Source organism: Lissotriton helveticus, chromosome 9, assembly GCF_964261635.1.
Source record: "Lissotriton helveticus chromosome 9, aLisHel1.1, whole genome shotgun sequence".
Lineage (NCBI taxonomy): Eukaryota > Metazoa > Chordata > Amphibia > Caudata > Salamandridae > Lissotriton > Lissotriton helveticus.
In genome coordinates, this window is record NC_136070.1 from 958,894,655 (window position 1) to 958,914,601 (window position 19,947).

The following is a 19,947-nucleotide window of genomic DNA, read 5'->3' on the forward strand; positions in this document are numbered from 1 at the left end:
ACATACATACACACATACATACACACACATATACACACACACACACATATATACACACACACATACACATATATACACATACACACACACACATACACATACATACACACATACACATACATATATACACACATACATATACATATACATACACATACACATACACATACATATATACACACATACATAAATATATACTGCCTATGGAAACGGCTACTAAAGCCCTATGTACATTGCATTTTCCTTTAATAAATGCACTACTAGACTAATATTTCTGTAAATCAGAAAAATAGCATATAAATGTAGAGTACAGCCTTTACTGATGAGATCGCAGCAGAGGAAAAATCAAGGTATTGTTAGCCAATAGGCTGCTTTAAAATCTTAAGTAAAAACTGGCACCGTGCCTTTAACCCGTTGACTGCGGTGCAAATTCTAATCAGTGGGTGGGGTTGGGACGGTCAACGGCCATCCTCCGCACACGCCCACCGTCACGTGGGACGGCCGGCAGTCCGCAGCACCGAAGGGGTTAAGGCCTCCAGGACCGCTGTATCCAATTGTGCTTCAGGGCGACAGGGCAGTACTTTTTTTACACAATTTGAACAGAAACATCAGAATTTGTATGAACAGCTGTGTATTATATTCGTCCAGGGAGGAGGGCGGGTTGCTTATGAGGATTCCCCTATAAGAGCGCTAGGATCTGTGGGAGGTACATCCCCAGTTTTAAAGTTACCTTACTTCCTTGCCTACTACTAAGGAGTGTGTTTAACTGTCCTCTAATGGAGCACTTCTTTAAGCATTGGTAAATATTGGGACCCTCGAGTAGTAGTGAGGGTGTCCAAGAGGAAGTCATCCTCTATAGGATCTATATGTAAAGGTCTTTGGTGGCAAGTTTAAGTTCTGGCTATTAGATCTTTACAGGCTTAAGCATCATCTGGTGGGGATGGCCGTGTGGTAATAAGGTCTGGGTACGTATCCCCCTTGTGGCTCTAAATCATAGGTCCCCATGATGTGGGTCATCCGGTATATTATCGAATATGGGTGAACGTGGTGAAATGTCTCCTTTCACAGATTTTTCTGGTGAAGCAGGTGGTGAGGGGAGCCTGAAGGTGGATTAGGGGAGGTAGGGGCAGGAATGTGTAACGGGCTAGTGCCAATGTCCTTTTTCTTCGTTTTGAGAGGTGGAATAGGAGTTTCAATAACAATGGTCTTTCAGAAGGTTGAGGCATTGTCTGTTTAATAATCTTCTGGGTTGAATATGCAGATTTTTGCCTCAGATCGAACAACTCTTGCATAGTTTGGAGGACAGGCTCGGTAGGAGTTTTCAGTACAAAGCTGTAACATTTTGGTGCCAGTGTGGTCAGAGCCAAAACTCTACCTCCCTCGTCTTTTGTTATCAAGCCTGATGTGTTGGTGCTGAAACCGATTTAGTGTAGGCTGATGTTTTAACGCAGAGGGTGAGGCATCTCAGTATTGTGGTGCGCTCAATAGCTTTTGTGCAATGGAGGCCTATCCAGTTTCATCGGTCGGAGAGAATTTCGGGGGTTACAGATCGGGGACAGGTGTATGCACAGTCCACGGTTTGTCGGAAGACTCCAGGATAATCTTGGCCAGCCTCTGAATGGATTTGTGGATGGACTGCTGAGGTGTCCTCTTCTTCCTCATCCTGTTGACCAAATGCACAGGTTACTTACCTTCGGTAACGATATTTCTGTAAGAAACAGTAGTTGGTGTTAGATTACCTACCTTAGAATATCCCCAGGCGTCAGACTGGATCCGGAAAGTTTGTCAGCAGTACTCCTGCGCGTCGTCTGCAGCTCCACGTCCGTCGTGATCGCAGGGATGACGGAGTACTTAGATGCCGCCCTCGTGCGCGGACGCAAGCGCAGTTCCGGGAAGAGCAGTACTCAGTCATTTTTTACTAACTTTTCTGATCTATTTTGATCATTTTGAGTCGACCATCAACTCACTGCTTGATGTCGGTGACAGACCCCCCCACCGTTGGTGCCTTTACTGTCTTGGGCCTACCAGGATGACAAGTCGTGCCAGGTGTCTTGTCAGGTCAGGTGTGTTGTCGGTCTGCATTGCATCTCTAGGTGGCACGTAAGTCCGTTCTAAAGGGTGGTCTTAGACTGGAATGACCGACAGGCCTCACAGATAGCTTCCAGATAGCTTCCAGATAGTCGGGCAAGAGGCCTAACTTAGACTGAATGTTGGCCGGTGTGAGGGTAATTTGAATGGCAGTTCGGAAAAGAAACCAAGTCAAGTACGTTCCACCAGCAGCTTATTTTCTGGTTGGAGCTGCTGAAATAGAAAGGGCCCAGTCGAGTATGGCACATAGGCTGTCAAGGAGAGATAAAGAACCAGACGCGCACAATTTTTCTTTTGCTCAGAATGCAAAGAGGAAAATTCTACTTACCCAGGAAGCATCTGTTGGCATGTAGAACTGTAGATTCTATGGCAGGACCGGAGGCTTCGGATTATGCCTTCTTCCTTCACTTTATTTTTACAGCAGCAAGAAAAAAAAATGAATATGCTACTTACCAGTATGCATCTGTTCTTGGCATGTAGGGCTGCTAACATTCATATCTTAGCATTAGATCGCCGCCTAGTGTTGGGCTCGGATGATTGCACATTGTTGTCCTGGAAGAGTCTTCGAAGTATCCTGAGATAGGTGGCTCCTCCCCTGGACTACAGTGCGCATGGGCATCGGCTCCATCCCCAGATTGTTTTTCGCCATTGTGGCAGAAGATGGAGTGAAAAGTGTAAAGGATGTCCATGCTAATGAATAAATACAATAGTATATCTGCAGCTGCGACAGGCACCGGGGAGGAGGGCGGGCGATATGAATGTTAGCAGCCCTACATGCCAAGAACAGATGCATACTGGTAAGTAGCATATTCAGTTCGAGGCATGTGGGCTGCTAAATTCATATCTTAGCATAGAATACATAGCAGTCCCTCCATCAGCGGCGGTTGCCCGTGCCAGCTGCAGAAACCTGAAAAAGTGTCTTCAGAACAGCCTGTCCTACAGCAGCTTGCTGCTTGGAATGCACATCAACACAGTAGTGTTTAGTAAAGGTGTGTGGTGTAACCCACGTGGCTGCTCTGCAAATATCCTCTAAAGGAATGTTCCCTAGGAAAGCCATGGATGCCCCCAGTTTGCGTGTGGAGTGCGCTCTGGGGGGTATTGTTAAAGTGCGCTTTGCTTTTTGATAACATATCTGGATGCATTTAACAATCCATCCGGCTATCCCTGCTTTGGAAATCGGGTTGCCTTTGTGTTGTGGTGCGAAGGCAACAAAGAGTTGTTTTGTTTTCCTAAAGGGTTGTGTTCTGTCTATGTAGTACATCAACGCCCTCCGTACATCTAAGGTATGGAGCATTCTTTCCGCCACCGTTTGCGGGTTTTGAAAGAATGCTGGTAAGTCAATAGTTTGGTTTAGATGAAACTGTGACACCACCTTCGGAAGGAATTTGGGGTTAGTGCGTAGCACTACCCTATTTGGATGGATTTGAATGAATGGCTCTTGGATTGTGAGCGCCTGCAGCTCACTGACACGCCTCAGAGACGTAATAGCTACAAGGAAAGCTACTTTCCACGTAAGGAACTGGAGTTCACACGAGTGCAGTGGCTCAAATGGCGGTCCCATCAGTCTGGTGAGAACGACATTGAGGTTCCACACCGGAGCTGGCGGTGTTCTTGGGGGAATGACTCGTTTCAGACCTTCAAGGAAGGCTTTAATGGCAGGCACCCTGAAGACAGAGAGGTGCTGCCTGTTCTGGAGATAAGCCGCTATGGCGGATAGATGTATCCGAATGGAAGTGTACGCTAGATTGCACTTGTAAAGATGCAACAGATAGCAGATGATGTTGGGGATAGATGCATCTAGCGGGTTGATGTCATTGGCTGTACAGTAAATGACAAAACGCTTCCACTTTGCAGCATAGCATGCTCTAGTAGTTGGTTTCCTCGCCTCCTTGATGATGTGCATGCACTCCGGAGGTAGGTTAAGGTATCCAAACTCTAGGACTTCAGGAGCCAGATCGCCAGGTTGAGCTGTTGTGGATCTGGATGCTGAATGTCTCCATGGTTCTGCGTCAAAAGACTGGGCGTGAGGCGCAGTCTTTGATGCGGCACCACTGAGAGTTCGAGGAACGTGGTGTACCAAGCCTGGCGCGCCCACGTTGGAGCAACCAGGATGAGAGTCATCTCGTGCTGCCTTAGCTTTCTTGCGACCAGCGGTATTAGAGGGGCTGGCGGAAAAGCGTACGCAAATTTGCCTGACCAGTTCATCCATATCGCATTCCCCTGCGACTGTGGGTGAGGGAACCTGGCGGCAAAGAGTTGGCATTTTGCGTTCTCTGCTGTGGCAAACAGGTCTATCTCCGGATGACCCCACTGCTGGAAGTACGGGTGGAGAACAGATGGGTGTATCTCCCACTCGTGCATTTGATGGCTGTATCTGCTGAGCAGATCCGCCATCTGATTGTCCTTTCCTGGGAGGTGTTCTGCCATGAGGAAAATGTTCCTCTGAATGGCCCACTTCCACATGCTCTGAGCCAGATGAGACAGCTGTGGCGAGTGGGTGCCTCCCTGCTTTTGAATGTAGTACATCGCGGTCATGTTGTCCGTCCGGACTAGCACGACTTTGTTGCACAGATGTACAATGAAGGACTTGAGCGCCATGAAGATTGCCATCAGCTCCAGATAGTTGATGTGCATCTTTTGTTGCTGCGTCGTCCATAGTCCCTGCACTGTGTAAGTGAGCACATGAGCTCCCCATCCCTGGAGAGATGCGTCCGTTGTCAGGACAATCTGCGGCACGGGCTCTTGGAACAGTCGGCCCTTGCAAAGGTTGTGTGGAGTCCACCAATGCAGAGAGTCGTATGCCCGACTGGTAACCAACACTAGATCTGTCAATTGCCCACGAGCCTGTGTCCACTGATTCGCTAAGCACTCCTGGAGCGGGCGCATATGTAGCCGTGCGTGAGGGACTATGAAGATGCAGGAGGCCATCATGCCTATCAATTGCATGAACACTCTCGCTGGAAGCGAGTGTTGTGGCCTGAACTTTTGGATCAGAGCCTGCATGCTGTCTATCCTGACTTGGTTTGGCTGAGCCATGGCCGTCAGGGTGTTGATCGTTGCACCTAGGAACTGCCGGACATGCGCCGGCTGAAGATGCGATTTTGGGTAGTTCAGGGAGAAACCCAGATCGTGAAGGTGGTGAATTGTAGTCGACATGTCTGCGGCGCACTGTTGCTCTGACTTGGCTTGCACGAGCCAGTCGTCTAGGTAGGGGTAGACATGGATGTTCTGCCTCCTGAGGTGCGCCGCTACTGTCGCCAGACACTTGGTGAACACCCTCGGGGCTGTTGTGACTCCGAAGGGTAGGACTTTGAACTGGTAGTGCCTGCCTTGAATAGTGAACCTGAGGTATTTCCTGTGTGACGGGTGTAGTGGAATGTGGAAATAAGCATCCTTGAGATCTAAGGTTGCTAAGAAGTCTCCCTGGTTTAGCAAGGGAAGAATCTGTTGCAGTGTAAGCATGTGGAAATGTTCTGATAGTATGTACAGGTTGAGGGGACGTAGATCTAGAATGGGCCTGAGAGATCCGTCCTTCTTTGGAATAAGGAAGTACAGGGAATATACCCCCGTGCCTTCCTCCCCCACCGGCACGAGCTCGATTGCTCCCTTTTGCAGCATCACCACTACTTCCTGCTGCAATAAGAGCAAGTGCTCTGCGGACATAGGCCGTTGCCTTGGCGGGATGTTGGGTGGAGTGGACTTCAACTCTAGGCAATAACCATACTGGATTAGTTGTCGCACCCACCTGTCTGTGGTGATGTTTCTCCAGACGGGCAGGAACTGCTGCAGTCTCCTCCCGACAGGTGTTAGGTGGTCGGGGGGCAGTGACAGAGAGTCACTGTTTGCTGGGAGTAGAGGTGCGGGAGCTGTTGTTTCCTCTGCCGCGACCTCTGTTGCTGTTATTCCTGTAACCTCCCTTGTTCTGTTTAGTGAACGAGGATTGTGCCCCACCTTTTGCGAACTGGGATTGTTGACCCATTTGTCCTCTGGTGACTCCACGTGCACCTGAGCGACGAAAATTGCTGCCACGAAACTGTTGTGACTGTAGGGCCCCCATAGACTTAGCAGTTTCTGTGTCTTTCTTTATTTTCTCTAGGGTGGTGTCAACATCCGGACCAAACAGACTATCAGGATTGACTGGCTGATTAAGAATTGTTGTCTGAATATCCGGTTTAAACCCTGAGATGCGGAGCCACGCTTGTCGTCTCAGCATAACGCTAGTGTTGATAGCTCTAGCAGCTGTGTCCGCAGCGTCAAGTGCACACTTGATGGCTGCGTTTGAGATTAGCTTCCCTTCCTCAATAAGCAGTTTGGTGCCCTCTTGGAACTGTGGAGGCAGGTGTTGTACAATCTGTTCTAGGGTGTCGTAGTGCGCCCTATCATAACGCGCCAAGAGCGCCTGTGTATTGGCGATGCGCCAAAAGTTTGATGCCTGTGCAGCTACTCTTTTGCCCCCTGCCTCTAGCACTTTGGATTCCTTATCCGGGGGAGGAGCTTCACCCGTAGTCTGGGAGTTGGCACGTTTCCTGGCATTGGCGACCACAAGAGAGTCCAGTGGCAATTGTCCCCGAATGTATGCGGGGTCTGCAGGTGCAGGTCTGTACTTTTTTTCAATGCGAGGGTTGACCACTCTCGCTCTCGTAGGCTCCTTAAATATGTCCCCAGCATGCTTGAGGACTCCTTTAAGCATAGGCAGTGTCTTTACTGTCCTTTCAGAGACTGAAAAAGTGTCGAAAAGGAAGTCTTCCTCAACAGGGTCGGCATGCATGTCCACATCGTGATTGGCTGCCGCCCTTTCGAGTAGGGCATGAAAACCTGCTGAATCCTCAGTCGGGGATGCCCGTGCATTAAAAGGCTGCGGGTGCTGCCACCCACCTTGGGTGTTCTGGTCACCAGTGTCATCATATGAATCCGGTTGCACATCAGGTTCATTGATTGGGAAATTGTACTGCTCGTCCTCATCATACCCCTCACCCGCAGAGTGTTCTGGGGAGGGAGTAGGGCTCCGTCTCGGAGGAGGCTGGATTGGTTCCGTGAGGCCTGAGGCGTCAAGGGGCACCCTCTTCTTCTTTAGTGGGATGACATAGGGGTCCACTGGCTCCGAAGTGATTTTCCTCTTATAGAGGGTCAGTTTGCCTGTGTCAGCGTCGATGAAATGCTCCGAATCGTCCTCGGATTCGAGTACCTGACGTGGAAGTGGGCCAGTCGGTGAAGAAATCACCTGTTTCGGTGCCGATTTGGTTGAAAATGCTTTTGGCGCCTCCTTCGGCGGCAAAATAAAGAGAAGTTTCCCAGACGGCTTCTCTGGAGTGTCTTTTCGCGGCTGCGTTGATGGTATCGGAGCCGACGGGGCAAAGGCCTTTTCCCTGATTCTTTTCAGTGATTCGGCTATGGGGGACGGCACACTCACAGTTTGTGTCGGCGCTGACGAGGATGGTCTGATTTTCCCCTCGGATCCGACGTCCTTGTGGGCCTTGTGCGTTTTGGGCGCGGATCCTGTCTTTACCGCCTCCGATTCCTGCGTTCGGGGCACAGACTTCTTTCCGTGTGCCTGCGTAGCCTCCTTGGAGCCGACTTTGGCGGGTTTTGACGGCGTCGTAGCCGCTGTCCCGTGCCGACCATCTTTCTTGGAGGACCCCTCCTCTGGCGTCGGTTTCGATTTCGCAGCATCGGAATCGACGGACTTCTTAGACTTCTGCGGACCGGAGGTCGACGGAGTCGATGGGGTAGCGGGCACCGTCGGTTTCACCGGCACGGCAGCCATCTTAGGGACACTCGAGTCCTTAACTTTCGGTTTCGTTTTCGGGTCGGCCATTTTAGGTGTTGTCGATCCCGATGGTTTCGGTTTCGAAACAGTCTGCCCAGCAAGTAAGTCCGTGGCCGGGCCCGAAGGCGGGGCTGTGGCTTGCGGCAACGGGTCTTGGGTAAGGCCGACAGGCGATCCCGTGTCCCGGTCGGTATCCTCGTAACCTTCGGGGCAGAGCTCGTCCGCTGAGCTATCCGCCGCGGCCCCATAAATCTCATCGTCGTCTCCTACCTCGTCGACGTATTCAAGGCCTTGACCCGCGACTCCGTCGTCGTCTCCCGGATCCGCCTCGACCTCCGTCTCGGGTGGGGAGATTTGGAGATGATGACCCTGGTCCTCTTCGTCTTGGTCGCCGAAGATGTTCTCCGGATCCGGGGCCGCTTGTTTAGCTTCCATGCGCATCGCGCGCCGAAGCTTGAGAGTCTTCTTCGAGCGGAACTGTGCACACAACTTGCACTTGCCGTCGTCGTGGTCAGGCGAAAGGCATTTGTTACACACGGGGTGTAGATCGATGTGTGGGTACTTGGACCCACATAGCGGGCAGTACTTGAACGGGCTCCGCTCCATGTCCGAAAAGGCTTGCAGTCGTGTCGCGATGAGAAGGCCTCAAAGTTCCGAGAGCGAAGAAAACTCCGCTTATTCCGGCTCCAAGAGACGGAAGACTAGAGACCGTGCGCAGACAATACCGACGCAAGAAAATCGAGGCCTTTTGGCCGCTAAAAGTTAGTTTTTCTTGGTTCCGACAGTAAGACGTCGAGACCACATCCGAACCCAATGGCGGAAAAAAACAATCTGGGGATGGAGCCGATGCCCATGCGCACTGTAGTCCAGGGGAGGAGCCACCTATCTCAGGATACTTCGAAGACTCTTCCAGGACAACAATGTGCAATCATCCGAGCCCAACACTAGGCGGCGATCTAATGCTAAGATATGAATTTAGCAGCCCACATGCCTCGAACCAGTAAAAACTACTTTTCCCATGAACACTTGGGAAACAAGAAACTCGAACATAAGTCCTTTGTCAGTCTTTGCACTCCGGCAGCTCCCATTATGCTCCGCTGCTGCTTCCTCTTCCTTCGCTGCTCAGCAGCAAGTCAAGTGTTTTTTCTTCCCTCTCCTGGGTTTTGGGGTCTGTGAGTTTAGCGTTTTGTTGTATTGCCAAGCGCTGGTGTGTTTTAGCCCTTACAGATTCCCCTAGTGATCGCGGGACGCTTTCTGCGCTCCTCACGTGATTTTTGGCCCAGCAGTGCGCGGTGGGGCCCTCCCACCGCTAGGGAGCAGGCTTCCATCTTGGTGACCAGCGCGTTGTGTGCCTTTGTGCCCCCATATCCTCTGGGCTAGTTCCCAGGATCCACATAGTACCCGTGAGGGCCCTTATTCGCTGTGCTGTTCCTCCCTTAGCCTGCGGAGCCTAACTTACCTCATTATGCAGGGGAGTCAGGCCAGTACCCAGGGGAGGACCCTCTGAATTCTGCCTCTTGGGATGAGGGCTTTTACCAGGCAGTTGATTACTCCATCTATAGGGTGGTGGATCAGGAAATGATCCCCTAGAGCAGCGCCTCTCGGCACGGTTGGATGATGCGTACGCAAAACTTGCGTCCCTTATTCCCGCGCCAGCCCCGGCCTCAGGTCCCGTCCCCATCTCCTCCCCCCCTAAGAAGCCTTGTACAGAGGGGGTAGACTGAGGCTTTTGCAAGGGTTAAGAGCGCCTTTATGGTGCACGAGGGGCCCCAGCCCGTCCTCCCCGTGGAGTTGCCACCCCCTACCACGCGTACTATGTCCCCAGAGCCACAGCAGGATGATGATTCTCCGGATGAAGAGGCCTGCTCTTCTAGGTTGTGGCTCCCGTCCCAGCCTTCCTCATCCGCGGGTCCTTTGAACATGTTGGACCCGGATGATCTGGTCCACCCCCGGTCCTAGGACTGGGTCCCTGGGGATAAGGTAGCCCAGAATGTGGCGAACAGTCTTCGGAAGCCTGTAGATAAGGACGCTCGTAGCCGCCTTAGGGCGGAGTGTCCCCACCCTACCTTAGATTGGAAAGTGGCGATGACGCCCGACATTGAACCGAAGATGGCAACGTTCTTAGCTAAATTTGTCAAGGACCCTCGGAAAGGTATAGATAGGTCCTGGCGTATATGCCAGGACAAGCTGCTAGACACGGTGGGCCCCTTGACCAAGATTCTTGACCTGGCTGAGGAGGCCAAGGTGTCGGGGGGGATCTTATATCCCCGGAGGTTATATCCAATTGGGCGCAGCGCGCCATTATTTTTCTCGGCAATGCCAATTGTGCCCTCTCTACGGAGAGAAGGAGGTCGCTATTAATTACAATTGACCCTAAGTTGGGTGACCTTGCCTCTTTCGAGGCTGGCGGAGTGGCGCAAGGTGGTCTGTTTGGAGACCCGTTTATTAAAGAGCTTGGCAAATTTGTAGCCACATTCACTTCCCTGGACCAGGCTCAGTCCAATATTAAAAATGTTTTTACCCCTCGGGTTTTTGAGAGGGCCGGACGTGGCAGGGGCCGCTCGTTCGGTCGCGGCAACAGCTCCGACCGGGGGCAAGGCTCCGGACGCGGGCAGGTTCAGGACAACGCCTGCTTCAACAATATCTATCCGACGAGAGGACAGAGGTTCTAAGGCCGCGGGGGCCAGAGAGGCCAGCAACAAGGTGCTGGAGGAGGTGAGTGTGTTACCCTCTGTGAGTTTGCGGGTAGGGGGGCACCTAGCGCAGTTTTTCCCAGCGTGGGTTTCTCTTACAAGCGATGCTTAGGTGCTGCAGACGGTTCAGGACTTCCAGCTGGAGTTCCAAGGCCGTCTGTGTCCGCTTCAACGTCCTTGCCACATTACCTTCTCACAGCGAGACGCAGACTTGGTGCGCTAAGAGGTTGCCGCCCTCCTCCACAAAGGGGCGATTTGTTGCGCGTGCGAGCAGCCGGGTGGTTTCCTCAGCAACCTCTTTCTGGTCGACTGAGGCCGTCGCCCGGTCATCAATTTGAAGGAGTTCAACGAATGGCGGGTGTACCGCCATTTCAAGATGGAGGGGATTCACCTCCTGAGAGATGTGTTGCGACCGTCCGATTGGATGGTCAGGCTCGACTTAAAAGACGCTTACTTGGCGGTTCCGATTTTCCCTCCGTGTAGGAAGGTAGATCCCTGACTATGGTTGCCCCCAACTTTTTGCCTGGTGTTTTGCTGGTTTTCTGACTTCGTTGACCTGGGGCCCTGCTATTCAGGACCCCAGGCCTACTGCTCTCTCTGTAAAATGGATTCCATGTACCCTAGGTACATATCTAATTGGATACTGAGTCACCTTATCAGTCCCTGTACAGTGTACCTTAGGTACCCAGGGCATAGGTGTACCCAGGGCCTACCAGGGGCTGCAGCATGTATTATGCCACCCCTGGCTGGCCATCCAAATCTGACACAACTGGCTGCACGACAGCTGGGGCAAGGTGGTGTAATCACCCTTTGCTTTAGATATAGTATACCTATATCTAACCCTAAAATGGACACACAGATCTCCTATCAGTCACTCCTATGGCAGGCCTTGACAATCCTGAAGGCAGAGTGCTTGGAATCGTGTGAGATAGTGCTCTGGCATGAGCTGAGCCTGTCTGCGGCTTTCGGGATCCATCCCTTAGCCGTTTCCATGATATCGCATACCATATACTCTTAAGTGCATTATAATCCTCGCGGTTATGTGCCAACTCTGGTATCGCTTTATCAAAACATGTCGAGTAAGGTGTCATACGAATTGGAATACTAACCCCTCGCCAATTCTGGCGACGGGGTTAGCATTCCACCCTTCTAGAGGGACACGACATGTATGTAACCTGTAACCCCGGTTAAAGTTAGACAGAGCCTTAGCTCCACAAAATGGATGCTGCCACCGAGACACAAGTCTGCCCTCCTGCTGCTGGGAGTCCTCCCAGCCCAGGAGGCAAGGACAAAGGGTTTCCTGCCAGGGGCGGTGCCAGCACCGTCCCAGACAGGATTTTGTGTATCCTAGGTAGGCAGGGCTTTAGAGGAAGGTGACTGCAAGTGGCACCCCGGTGCTCACTGTGCATAGGCCGGCTGGAACCAGTTCCAGGGGCACTCCAGCCCCTGATCTGGGGAAAGCCCGCCAAAGGAGAGGGGTGTAACCACCCCCCTCCTAGTCCCACCCATAGGGCAGGACTTAGTCGCGTGCCAGCCCCTTTTTGCAGGATAAAGGTAGGAACTGGCCCCCTTCCAAATCAGATCATCTTTGAATCCTGAAACTACTTTCCACGAAAGGAACTCAAGACTTCTTCCCAAGATTCTCCCTTGTGACTAAGGAGTAGTCACCCTGCAGCAGCAGGCACCAACCAAGCATCGCGGTTTGTTGCCAGTCTCTCCTTCGGATCAAGACTGCTCCAGCACGACGAGAACCGGCTTCCCTGGCACCTCTGACCTCAACCTACATCATCAGCCCAGCTGTGATCCGTGGGTGTGACGAGACCTCGAGGGACCGGCCATCTTCAGAACTGCACGACGCTTGTCCAGCACGACTCCCGAGTGACCCTCGACTGAGTGCTTTGGGGTAAGAGAAGCCCCGACCCTGAGCAGCTCCAGCACCGAAGTTCAGCCCCCCTGCATCCACGAGATCTGCGTGGGGCCCTTCTGCTCTTTGCTGCCAACCGCGTTGTCCAGGTCGCTTGCCCGTTGGCTAGTGGCCCTCTCACGACGACAACCACTGCTGGACTGGTTGCTCCAGACTAGCCCTTGCTCCCCTCCAAAAGAGGAGCACCCTGGACCCTCCTGGTCCACTCAAGACGCCATTTTAGGTCCACCGCATGGGCCTTGCATTTGCCAAGACTTGTTGCCCAATCCTGGGTCCAGCGACGTCGACAGCAAGAACCTTGGTGGGACAGCTCGCACCTCCATCCTGGTCGCCGACAACGCCTCCTGGTCCGAGAGACTGCAGAGCCCAGCAGCGCCCACTCACCTGGCTGAGGTGACTTCGTCCGGTGCCATCCTGGTGCCCACTCAAATCACTGGCTAGTGATTCAGAACTTGGTCCCCTCTGCTTACAGGTTTCTTCTTCCCTGATCCAGGCTTGGATCACTCCGAACTTTCTTCACTGGCCGCCTGCCAGCAACTCTTTCTTCAGGCTCCTGGATCTTCAACGAGGGTTTCCGACGCAACTTCAACCCTATGCAGCCGCAGCCCCTGGGCTAGGTAACCTGAGTACTCCGGTGCTCCAGCATAGTCCAACACCCTAAGTGTTCGGATCCACTCTTGTTTTCGACCCACCTAGTCGGGTTCGCCCGAGAACAGTAACTTTGCAACTGCTAGCCTCCATAGACTTCTCCCGCCTTACGCGTGAGAGTTCCCACTCTGCACACGACGTCCACAGGCCTCCTGCATCTAATCCCAGTGTTTAGAATTGTAGGCCTAGCGATTCCTGAGTCTAGAAAAGTATTACTTACCTGCTAGCAAGTTCGCATTCCACTTACTGTGTATATGGTTTTTCGTGCCCCTAGGGCATTTGTGTAAATTGTGCGACTTAAAGTATTTTCTTAAGAGTTTTGTTATGTGCTTAGCTCCCTGACTCAAAGAGTTCAGGGTACTCTTGTTATAAATAAATATCTGTTTATTTTCATAACAACTTGTGTGGTGTCCTTTCACTTGGTGTTCAAGGGGTAATGTGATGGTAAAACAGCTGGCTTAACACGCCCTCTAGAGTCTTAGCCTTAGACTGCTCGTATCCATGCTACTAGGATAGCTGGTCTATAAGGTTGACTTACAACCAATCAATAAGGGTTGTTTGGACTGATACATAGTGATCACTAGAATAGTGAGCACTGCATATCAGGCCAACTTCTCACACTCCGCACCATCGTTTCCTCCAGTTCAGGTGGGACGGTCAGGTTTACGAGTTCACCACGCTGCCTTTCGGGCTCTCCTCGGCGCCGTGGTGCTTCACAAAGGAGTTGCGTCCGGCGGTGAAGGCCTTGCGGGCACAGGGTATCAGAATGATAGTGTACCTGGACGACATGCTGTTCATGGACCAGTGTCCGGAGCGGCTAGCGTCCCAGCTGCAGTTTGCGGTCGACCTGCTTCAGGGTCTGGGCTTTGTTATCAACGAGAAGTTCCTTCTGGTTCCCGTCCAGTGCGCAACCTTTCTCGGGTTCAACATAGACTCGGTGTCTTCCACCTTGAGTCTTCCCGCCAGGAAGATGGCAAAGATCAGGCACGAGTTGCACCAGACCCTGGCGAAGCCACTAATATCATTGCGACACATGGCGCGGTTGGTAGGCCTGTTGTCTTCGATTAAGGCCATATTTCCGTGCCCTCTTCACTACCGGGCCATGCAACGTCTAAAGACATACCATCTCAGGAAAGGTCTAACGTACTCTCAGCTGATTCCATTGTCGGAGGATGTGAGGGACGAAATGCAATGGTGGCTGACGCACATGGAAGCCTGGAATGGCAGTGCGATTTTTGGCTCCGCCCCAGACAGTGATAGAGGCAGACGCCAGTCGTTCGGGCTGGGGAGCCAGATCCGGAGATTTCTCCACAGGGGGCGCCTGGTCCGCCCTCGAGCAATCATTGCATATCAACTGCTTGGAGTTGCTAGCGGGGTCCTTTGCGGTCCAGTGTTGGACCAAGGACAGAGTACAATCCTGTGTCCTCCTCCGGAAGGACAACGTGTCGGCAGTCTGATATATCAACCATCTGGGTGGCACCAGATCCAGGATGCTAGCGGACCTTGCGAGAGACTTTTGCCTGGACCATCATGTGTCAGTCAGGGCGGAGTATTTGCCGGGTCGGCAGAACGAGGTGGCCGATTGGCACTCCCGGCACCTCTTGGATGCCAGCGTATGGAAGCTGGATCAGCTGGTGTTCTCCCGGCTGATGCACTCCCGGCACCTCTTGGATGCCAGCGTATGGAAGCTGGATCCGCTGGTGTTCTCCCGGCTGATGGACTGGTGGGGTCCCGTCTCAGCGTTGCGCCTGGACCACCAGCTTCCGAGGTATTTCAGTTGGCGCCCGGACTCATCTGCGGAGGCGACTGATGCTTTCCTCCAGGACTGGTCGGGCAAGCAGGGGTATGGGTTCCCCCCCCCCCCCGTTTTCAATGATAACGCGAGTATCAGCGTTGCTGCTTCGCCAGTCGGCGCAGGGTGTGATGATTACGCCATGGTGGAGGTCTCAAGTTTGGTTTCCGGTTATACTGGAACTTTCCTGGGATTTTCCAATCCTACTCCTCCACTCTCCTCACATTCTCCTCAATCTGGACTGGGTTCCCCACGATTAGTTCAGGAGAATCTTCGGCGTTGCTGGACGCTCCTAGGCCTTTTGCGAAAAGCAGAGGACCTGCTCTAAGGCCTGGGCGGATGGCACGACCAGGAGATATCTATCAGCATGGCATAGATGGCATCGCTGGTGTGTGCGACAGTTTCGATCCCATGGGGGCAGATTTAGCCCATGTCCTTTAACTTCCTGGCCGATTTGGCGGAAGAGGGTCTGGCCTATCGATCAATCAATACCTTCCATTCTGCAATCTCGGCTGGACATGACCTGGTGCAGGGTTCCCCGATTGGGGAGCACCCTTTGGTGTGCAGACTTTTGAGAGGGATCCGCCTCTCGCTGCCGCCTGAACCGCGCTACTCCGTCCTGTGGGACGTAAACAGGGTTTTGAATTTGTTTCTTTCTTGGCAGACGAACAGGTTTCTTTCTCGTAAAGAACTTACAGCTAAATTAGCGATGTTGTTGTGCCCGATATCCTGCAGGCGGTTCTCGGACGCACGAGCTCTCGACATCCCGGGCCAGAGTTTTTTCCGCGGATGGGATGTCTTTCACAGTGAGCAGGTTATTTCGTACTCGGCTTTTCCAAATTCCCCTAAACTGTGTGTCGTGCAGTGCCTCCGTGCTTACGAAGATGACTGATGACACTCACCCTCCGGGCGAAAGACAACTTCTCATTGCCCTACGGAAACCGTACAAGGCTGTTTCTTCCCCAACAATCGCCAGATGGGTGCGTTGGGTGATGCAGGAGGCGGGGATTGATTTCAAACAATTTGGAGCTCATACAGCAAGAGGAGCTATAGCCTCCAAAGCTTTCGCCCTTGGGGCTCGGCTAGAGGATCCGATGAGGGCGGCCGATTGGTCCTCAGATTCCACGTTCAAGAGGTTCTATTTTAAGCCAGTGTTGGAAGTGGCTCGGCTGGTTGTCCACAAGCTTTTGAACTGGCATAATCCGAAGCCTCCAGTCCTGCCATAGAATGAGAATTTGCCTAGCCTTCGTGCTGGTAAGTTCCAATTCTATTAAGGACTCGGAGGTGAGGATTATCCCCCCATTGACTTCCAAGAAGTGGACCCTCCGCGTATGGAATGCAAGTAACGCATTCATGAAGTTTTTGCTGTTATGACTGCTGTTGCTCTGCACTGTATTCTACTTCTATGTACTGTATTATATGCTAAGGAGACGGTCCTTAATAGAATTGGAACTTACCAGCACGAAGGCTAGGCAAATTCTCATTCACATGCTTTGCATACTCCTGCCATCTAGTGTTGTGTCAGGATGTTTGCACGTTGGTTTCTTCAAGGAGTCTTCCCAGTCACGAGGTAAGGTGACTCCTCCTTTCGGTGATAGACAATACCAATGAGTTAAAGGATCTACTTGCGATCCGAAGGGAGCCTGAAAGGATCTTGAACCGGAGCACCAGAGTACATCTGAACCAGTCAGCAGAAAGTAACAATGGAGTCGGTGCACATGTGCATTTTCGAAAGTCAGCCTTGGGACGCGACAAACTCATTAGAACACAAACAACTTGCAATCATCCGAGCACAACACTAGATGGTGGACTTGTGCGAAGCATGGGTCTACAGCCACACACACCTAAAACAAAAACATTCCAACAAAGGAGCTGTGAAACGCGCGCAATAATTCGAGGGGGGGAGAAGAAACTACAACACTGATCATAAAAAGTCTCCAAGGAAAAACTTGCAGAGTCTGGGCCTCACTAGATGACAAGAGTACACATAAGCTTGTATATCTGCAGCCAAAACACTTAGAATACAGGCTATTTAGGACCACATGTTTATTTTTTTCCATGCTATAAATCGATCCCAAAAAAAGATCTGTTTCTTCCCAATATGAAACATTTTTAATCTGATTTAGATTACATGTTTTTGCAAAAAACACCCACCACGTTTTGGGGTGTATAATTGTACCATGCTTTTATTCTGCATGTAAAATTAAGACACCAAGGTTTTACGAAGTTTGTGGGAAGGGTAATATGACCATAAAGCAGAAGGGAAAAAATACCTTCTGTTCCATACTAAGATCTTTCAAGTCCCCACAGAGTTCCAAAACCTTATAAAAGTACTCCGCCTTCTGTCTTTTTTTCTCTATATGCCGCATGTTACTAGCAACATCCTTACAATGCACAGCAGGGTTATGTTATCCTATATGTTCATGGCATGAAAATAAATATGTAAGGCAATTTACCAATCTACAAATAACTGCTAGTTATTTATGTCTCCATTTTTATTACCTTGTGAAGATCGGACAGCTGCTGATGTCTTGTTAGCGCATCACGATTTGGAAACTGGCGTCTACAAAGGAGGCAAGCCATCTTCTTCAAATCTGCCCACCTGTCTTCATCGACTTCAGTTAATCGATCTGGTTCTTCTTCATTATCACTATCACCACTGTAGGCAGCCACCAATCCCAGCTACATAGGAAAACCAATAAGGAAAATGTTTTATTAGCATTATAGTTCAGTAATGAACACAAGCCTGAAAAACAAATAGCAAGCTACTTAACAAAATCTAGCACTTAAATGTCCAGCATGTGGCATCCCAGAGCACTTCTAACATGCGTTTCCGTAAACTAGTACACATTAAAAAAAATTGTAAAAAAATAAATAAATAAATCAAAGGCAAAACATTGTGCAAATTTTATTTTTTGAAAAACAAATTATATCCCAAATAGTCACTAATTTAATACATAGCAGATAGCCACATTTTCAAACTTTTATTTTTTTTAAGATGCGGATGCCACACATCGGGGATACGTACACAACACCGCAGGCAGCAATGAGGTTGGCCGGCCACAGAGGAAAGTAAGCTGTCAGCGCCTTTCACCTTACAAGGAACATTATTTTACTTTAAAGCAAGAGCAGAGCCCACTTGCATAAAGAACTGCAAGTCCTACCACAAGTACCATCATGCTTTGTGACGCCCATAGGGGCGGGACTTTAATGTGCAATAAATTAGGTGTTCTAACTTTTTGCTTCATTGCCGCCAGTGATCAAGAGCTATAAATAGCTCGAAACTGGTATGGCCACTGAAATGCCTGCGGCCTGCCAATCTCATGGCTGCCTGCGGTGTTGTGTGCATATCCCCGATGTGTGTGGCATCTCCATAAGGGCAACCTGTGTTTTGGATATAATCAGAATTTATTAGATCAGCCACTTATGCCTATACTATCCCCACGGTTCTCTCATCCCCCATCTCCATGGTAGGCGAGATACATAATTCCCCCCGGTGCGTGTTCCATTTGCTCAATTTTTATCCCATGTCTTAGGACAACCTCTGGACTCGAAGACCTCCTTTTCTGCTATCATAAATTGGTCTAGTTTCCTTGCCCAACTCTTCGACGATGGCCCCTCTGCCATCCCCCTCTTCATTGCAATTTTCACCAAAATATATCCCAGGGTAGCATATGGTTGCTCCACCTCTGTAGGGTCTGTCGCCTCCCATATATTAAGGAGCCCTAATTGTGGTGCTCGTTTAATCTCTTTTCCTAGTGCTGTGTCTTGTCGCCTTTTCCCATAGGGCTTGTATTTAGGGACATTCCCATATAGTGTGGTAAAAGGTTGCCTCCTGATATTGGATGAGACACAAAGTATCTTGTCTACTCCCCATCTTTGCAAGCATAACCCCAGAACTGCCTAAGAGTACTGCTTTAAGGGCATGACGGACCTGTAGATAGCGGAAGACCTCCAGCCCTGAGGAAGTTCGTATTTCTCCCTTAATTCCTCAAATGTTAGTATTGTTCCCTTTTTCACTAGGTGGCCTATCGTGGAAATCCCAATAGTGCCCCATCTATCAAAGCCGGGTTGGTTATATAGTAGTCCTAATTTTTGAGTGAACCATAATGAGGTGGCCTGAGTCAGTACATCCGACCAGCCAAGACATGTATTAGCTTGGCGCCAAATCTCCACCATGTGGGCTCTTGGGCCCAGATATCGGCCTTTTCTGACTTTCGAGTAAAGGGCTTCCAAGCAACCGTCCCAGCCCATTTGATATTTGTCTAACAGATATGCAGGGTCCAAAACACTTTTTTTTAAAGGAAAAGTTAAGCAGTGTAATCAAATTGGCAGTAACAGATTGTAGGAAGCTGGCTCTGTATATACTAGACCAAAGTAAGGTATAGTGTGCACAGAGTCCAGTGGATTCCATTAAGGCTCACAGAGTTTAAGTAGAGAATACCTTACTCTCCATTTGTGGTAGTGTGGGCAAGCAGTAAGGCTTCATAAGAGGGTTGTGTTGTACACAAAGGCAAGAAATGTCACACACATGACTGAATGCGAACCAATTTGTATTAAAAATATTTAGTTATTTTATTTCTAGAACCAAGCCTGGTGCAGGTAACTGAAATATCACTGCAGGTTTCGCACCTTGAAATACAGTTGAATGCAGGTTCAAATGCAGTAGTTGATGTAGTCAGCAGTTTATTACTTTTCAGTTACTTTACAGATTACTGTGCAGATCACTTTAAGTTACTTTTGCTAGCCAGTGCGATATGCCTAGATATCACAATGGGACATCTCCTAGACAAAAAGGTAAGTGATAGAGTTTATGTAGGTTTGCAGTTTTTCAAGATCTCATACAAACCAACTCCACACCAGATTTTTCAAAGAAAAGCAGCCAATGCAATCCTATGGTAGGAAATAGCGTTATCGGTTTACAGGTAAGTACTTTGTTGTGAGTTGGTATTCTGGGGTTAGCACCAGGGTTCCTCTAGGGTCAATGATGCACTCTTCAACCACCCTCAGTGGCACTACGGCAGACGAGTGCTGA

General features: G+C 50.4%; 1 protein-coding gene across 1 annotated transcript in view; it reads right to left on the bottom strand.

Moving 5' to 3' along the window:
- RBM5 (RNA binding motif protein 5) overlaps window positions 1–19,947 on the bottom strand; it is a 277,566-nt gene that overhangs the window by 50,146 nt on the left and 207,473 nt on the right. The window contains exon 21 of the mRNA XM_078661241.1: window positions 17,415–17,594. Coding sequence (XP_078517367.1) covers window positions 17,415–17,594 — 180 coding nt within the window. The remainder of the gene's footprint in view (window positions 1–17,414; window positions 17,595–19,947) is intronic.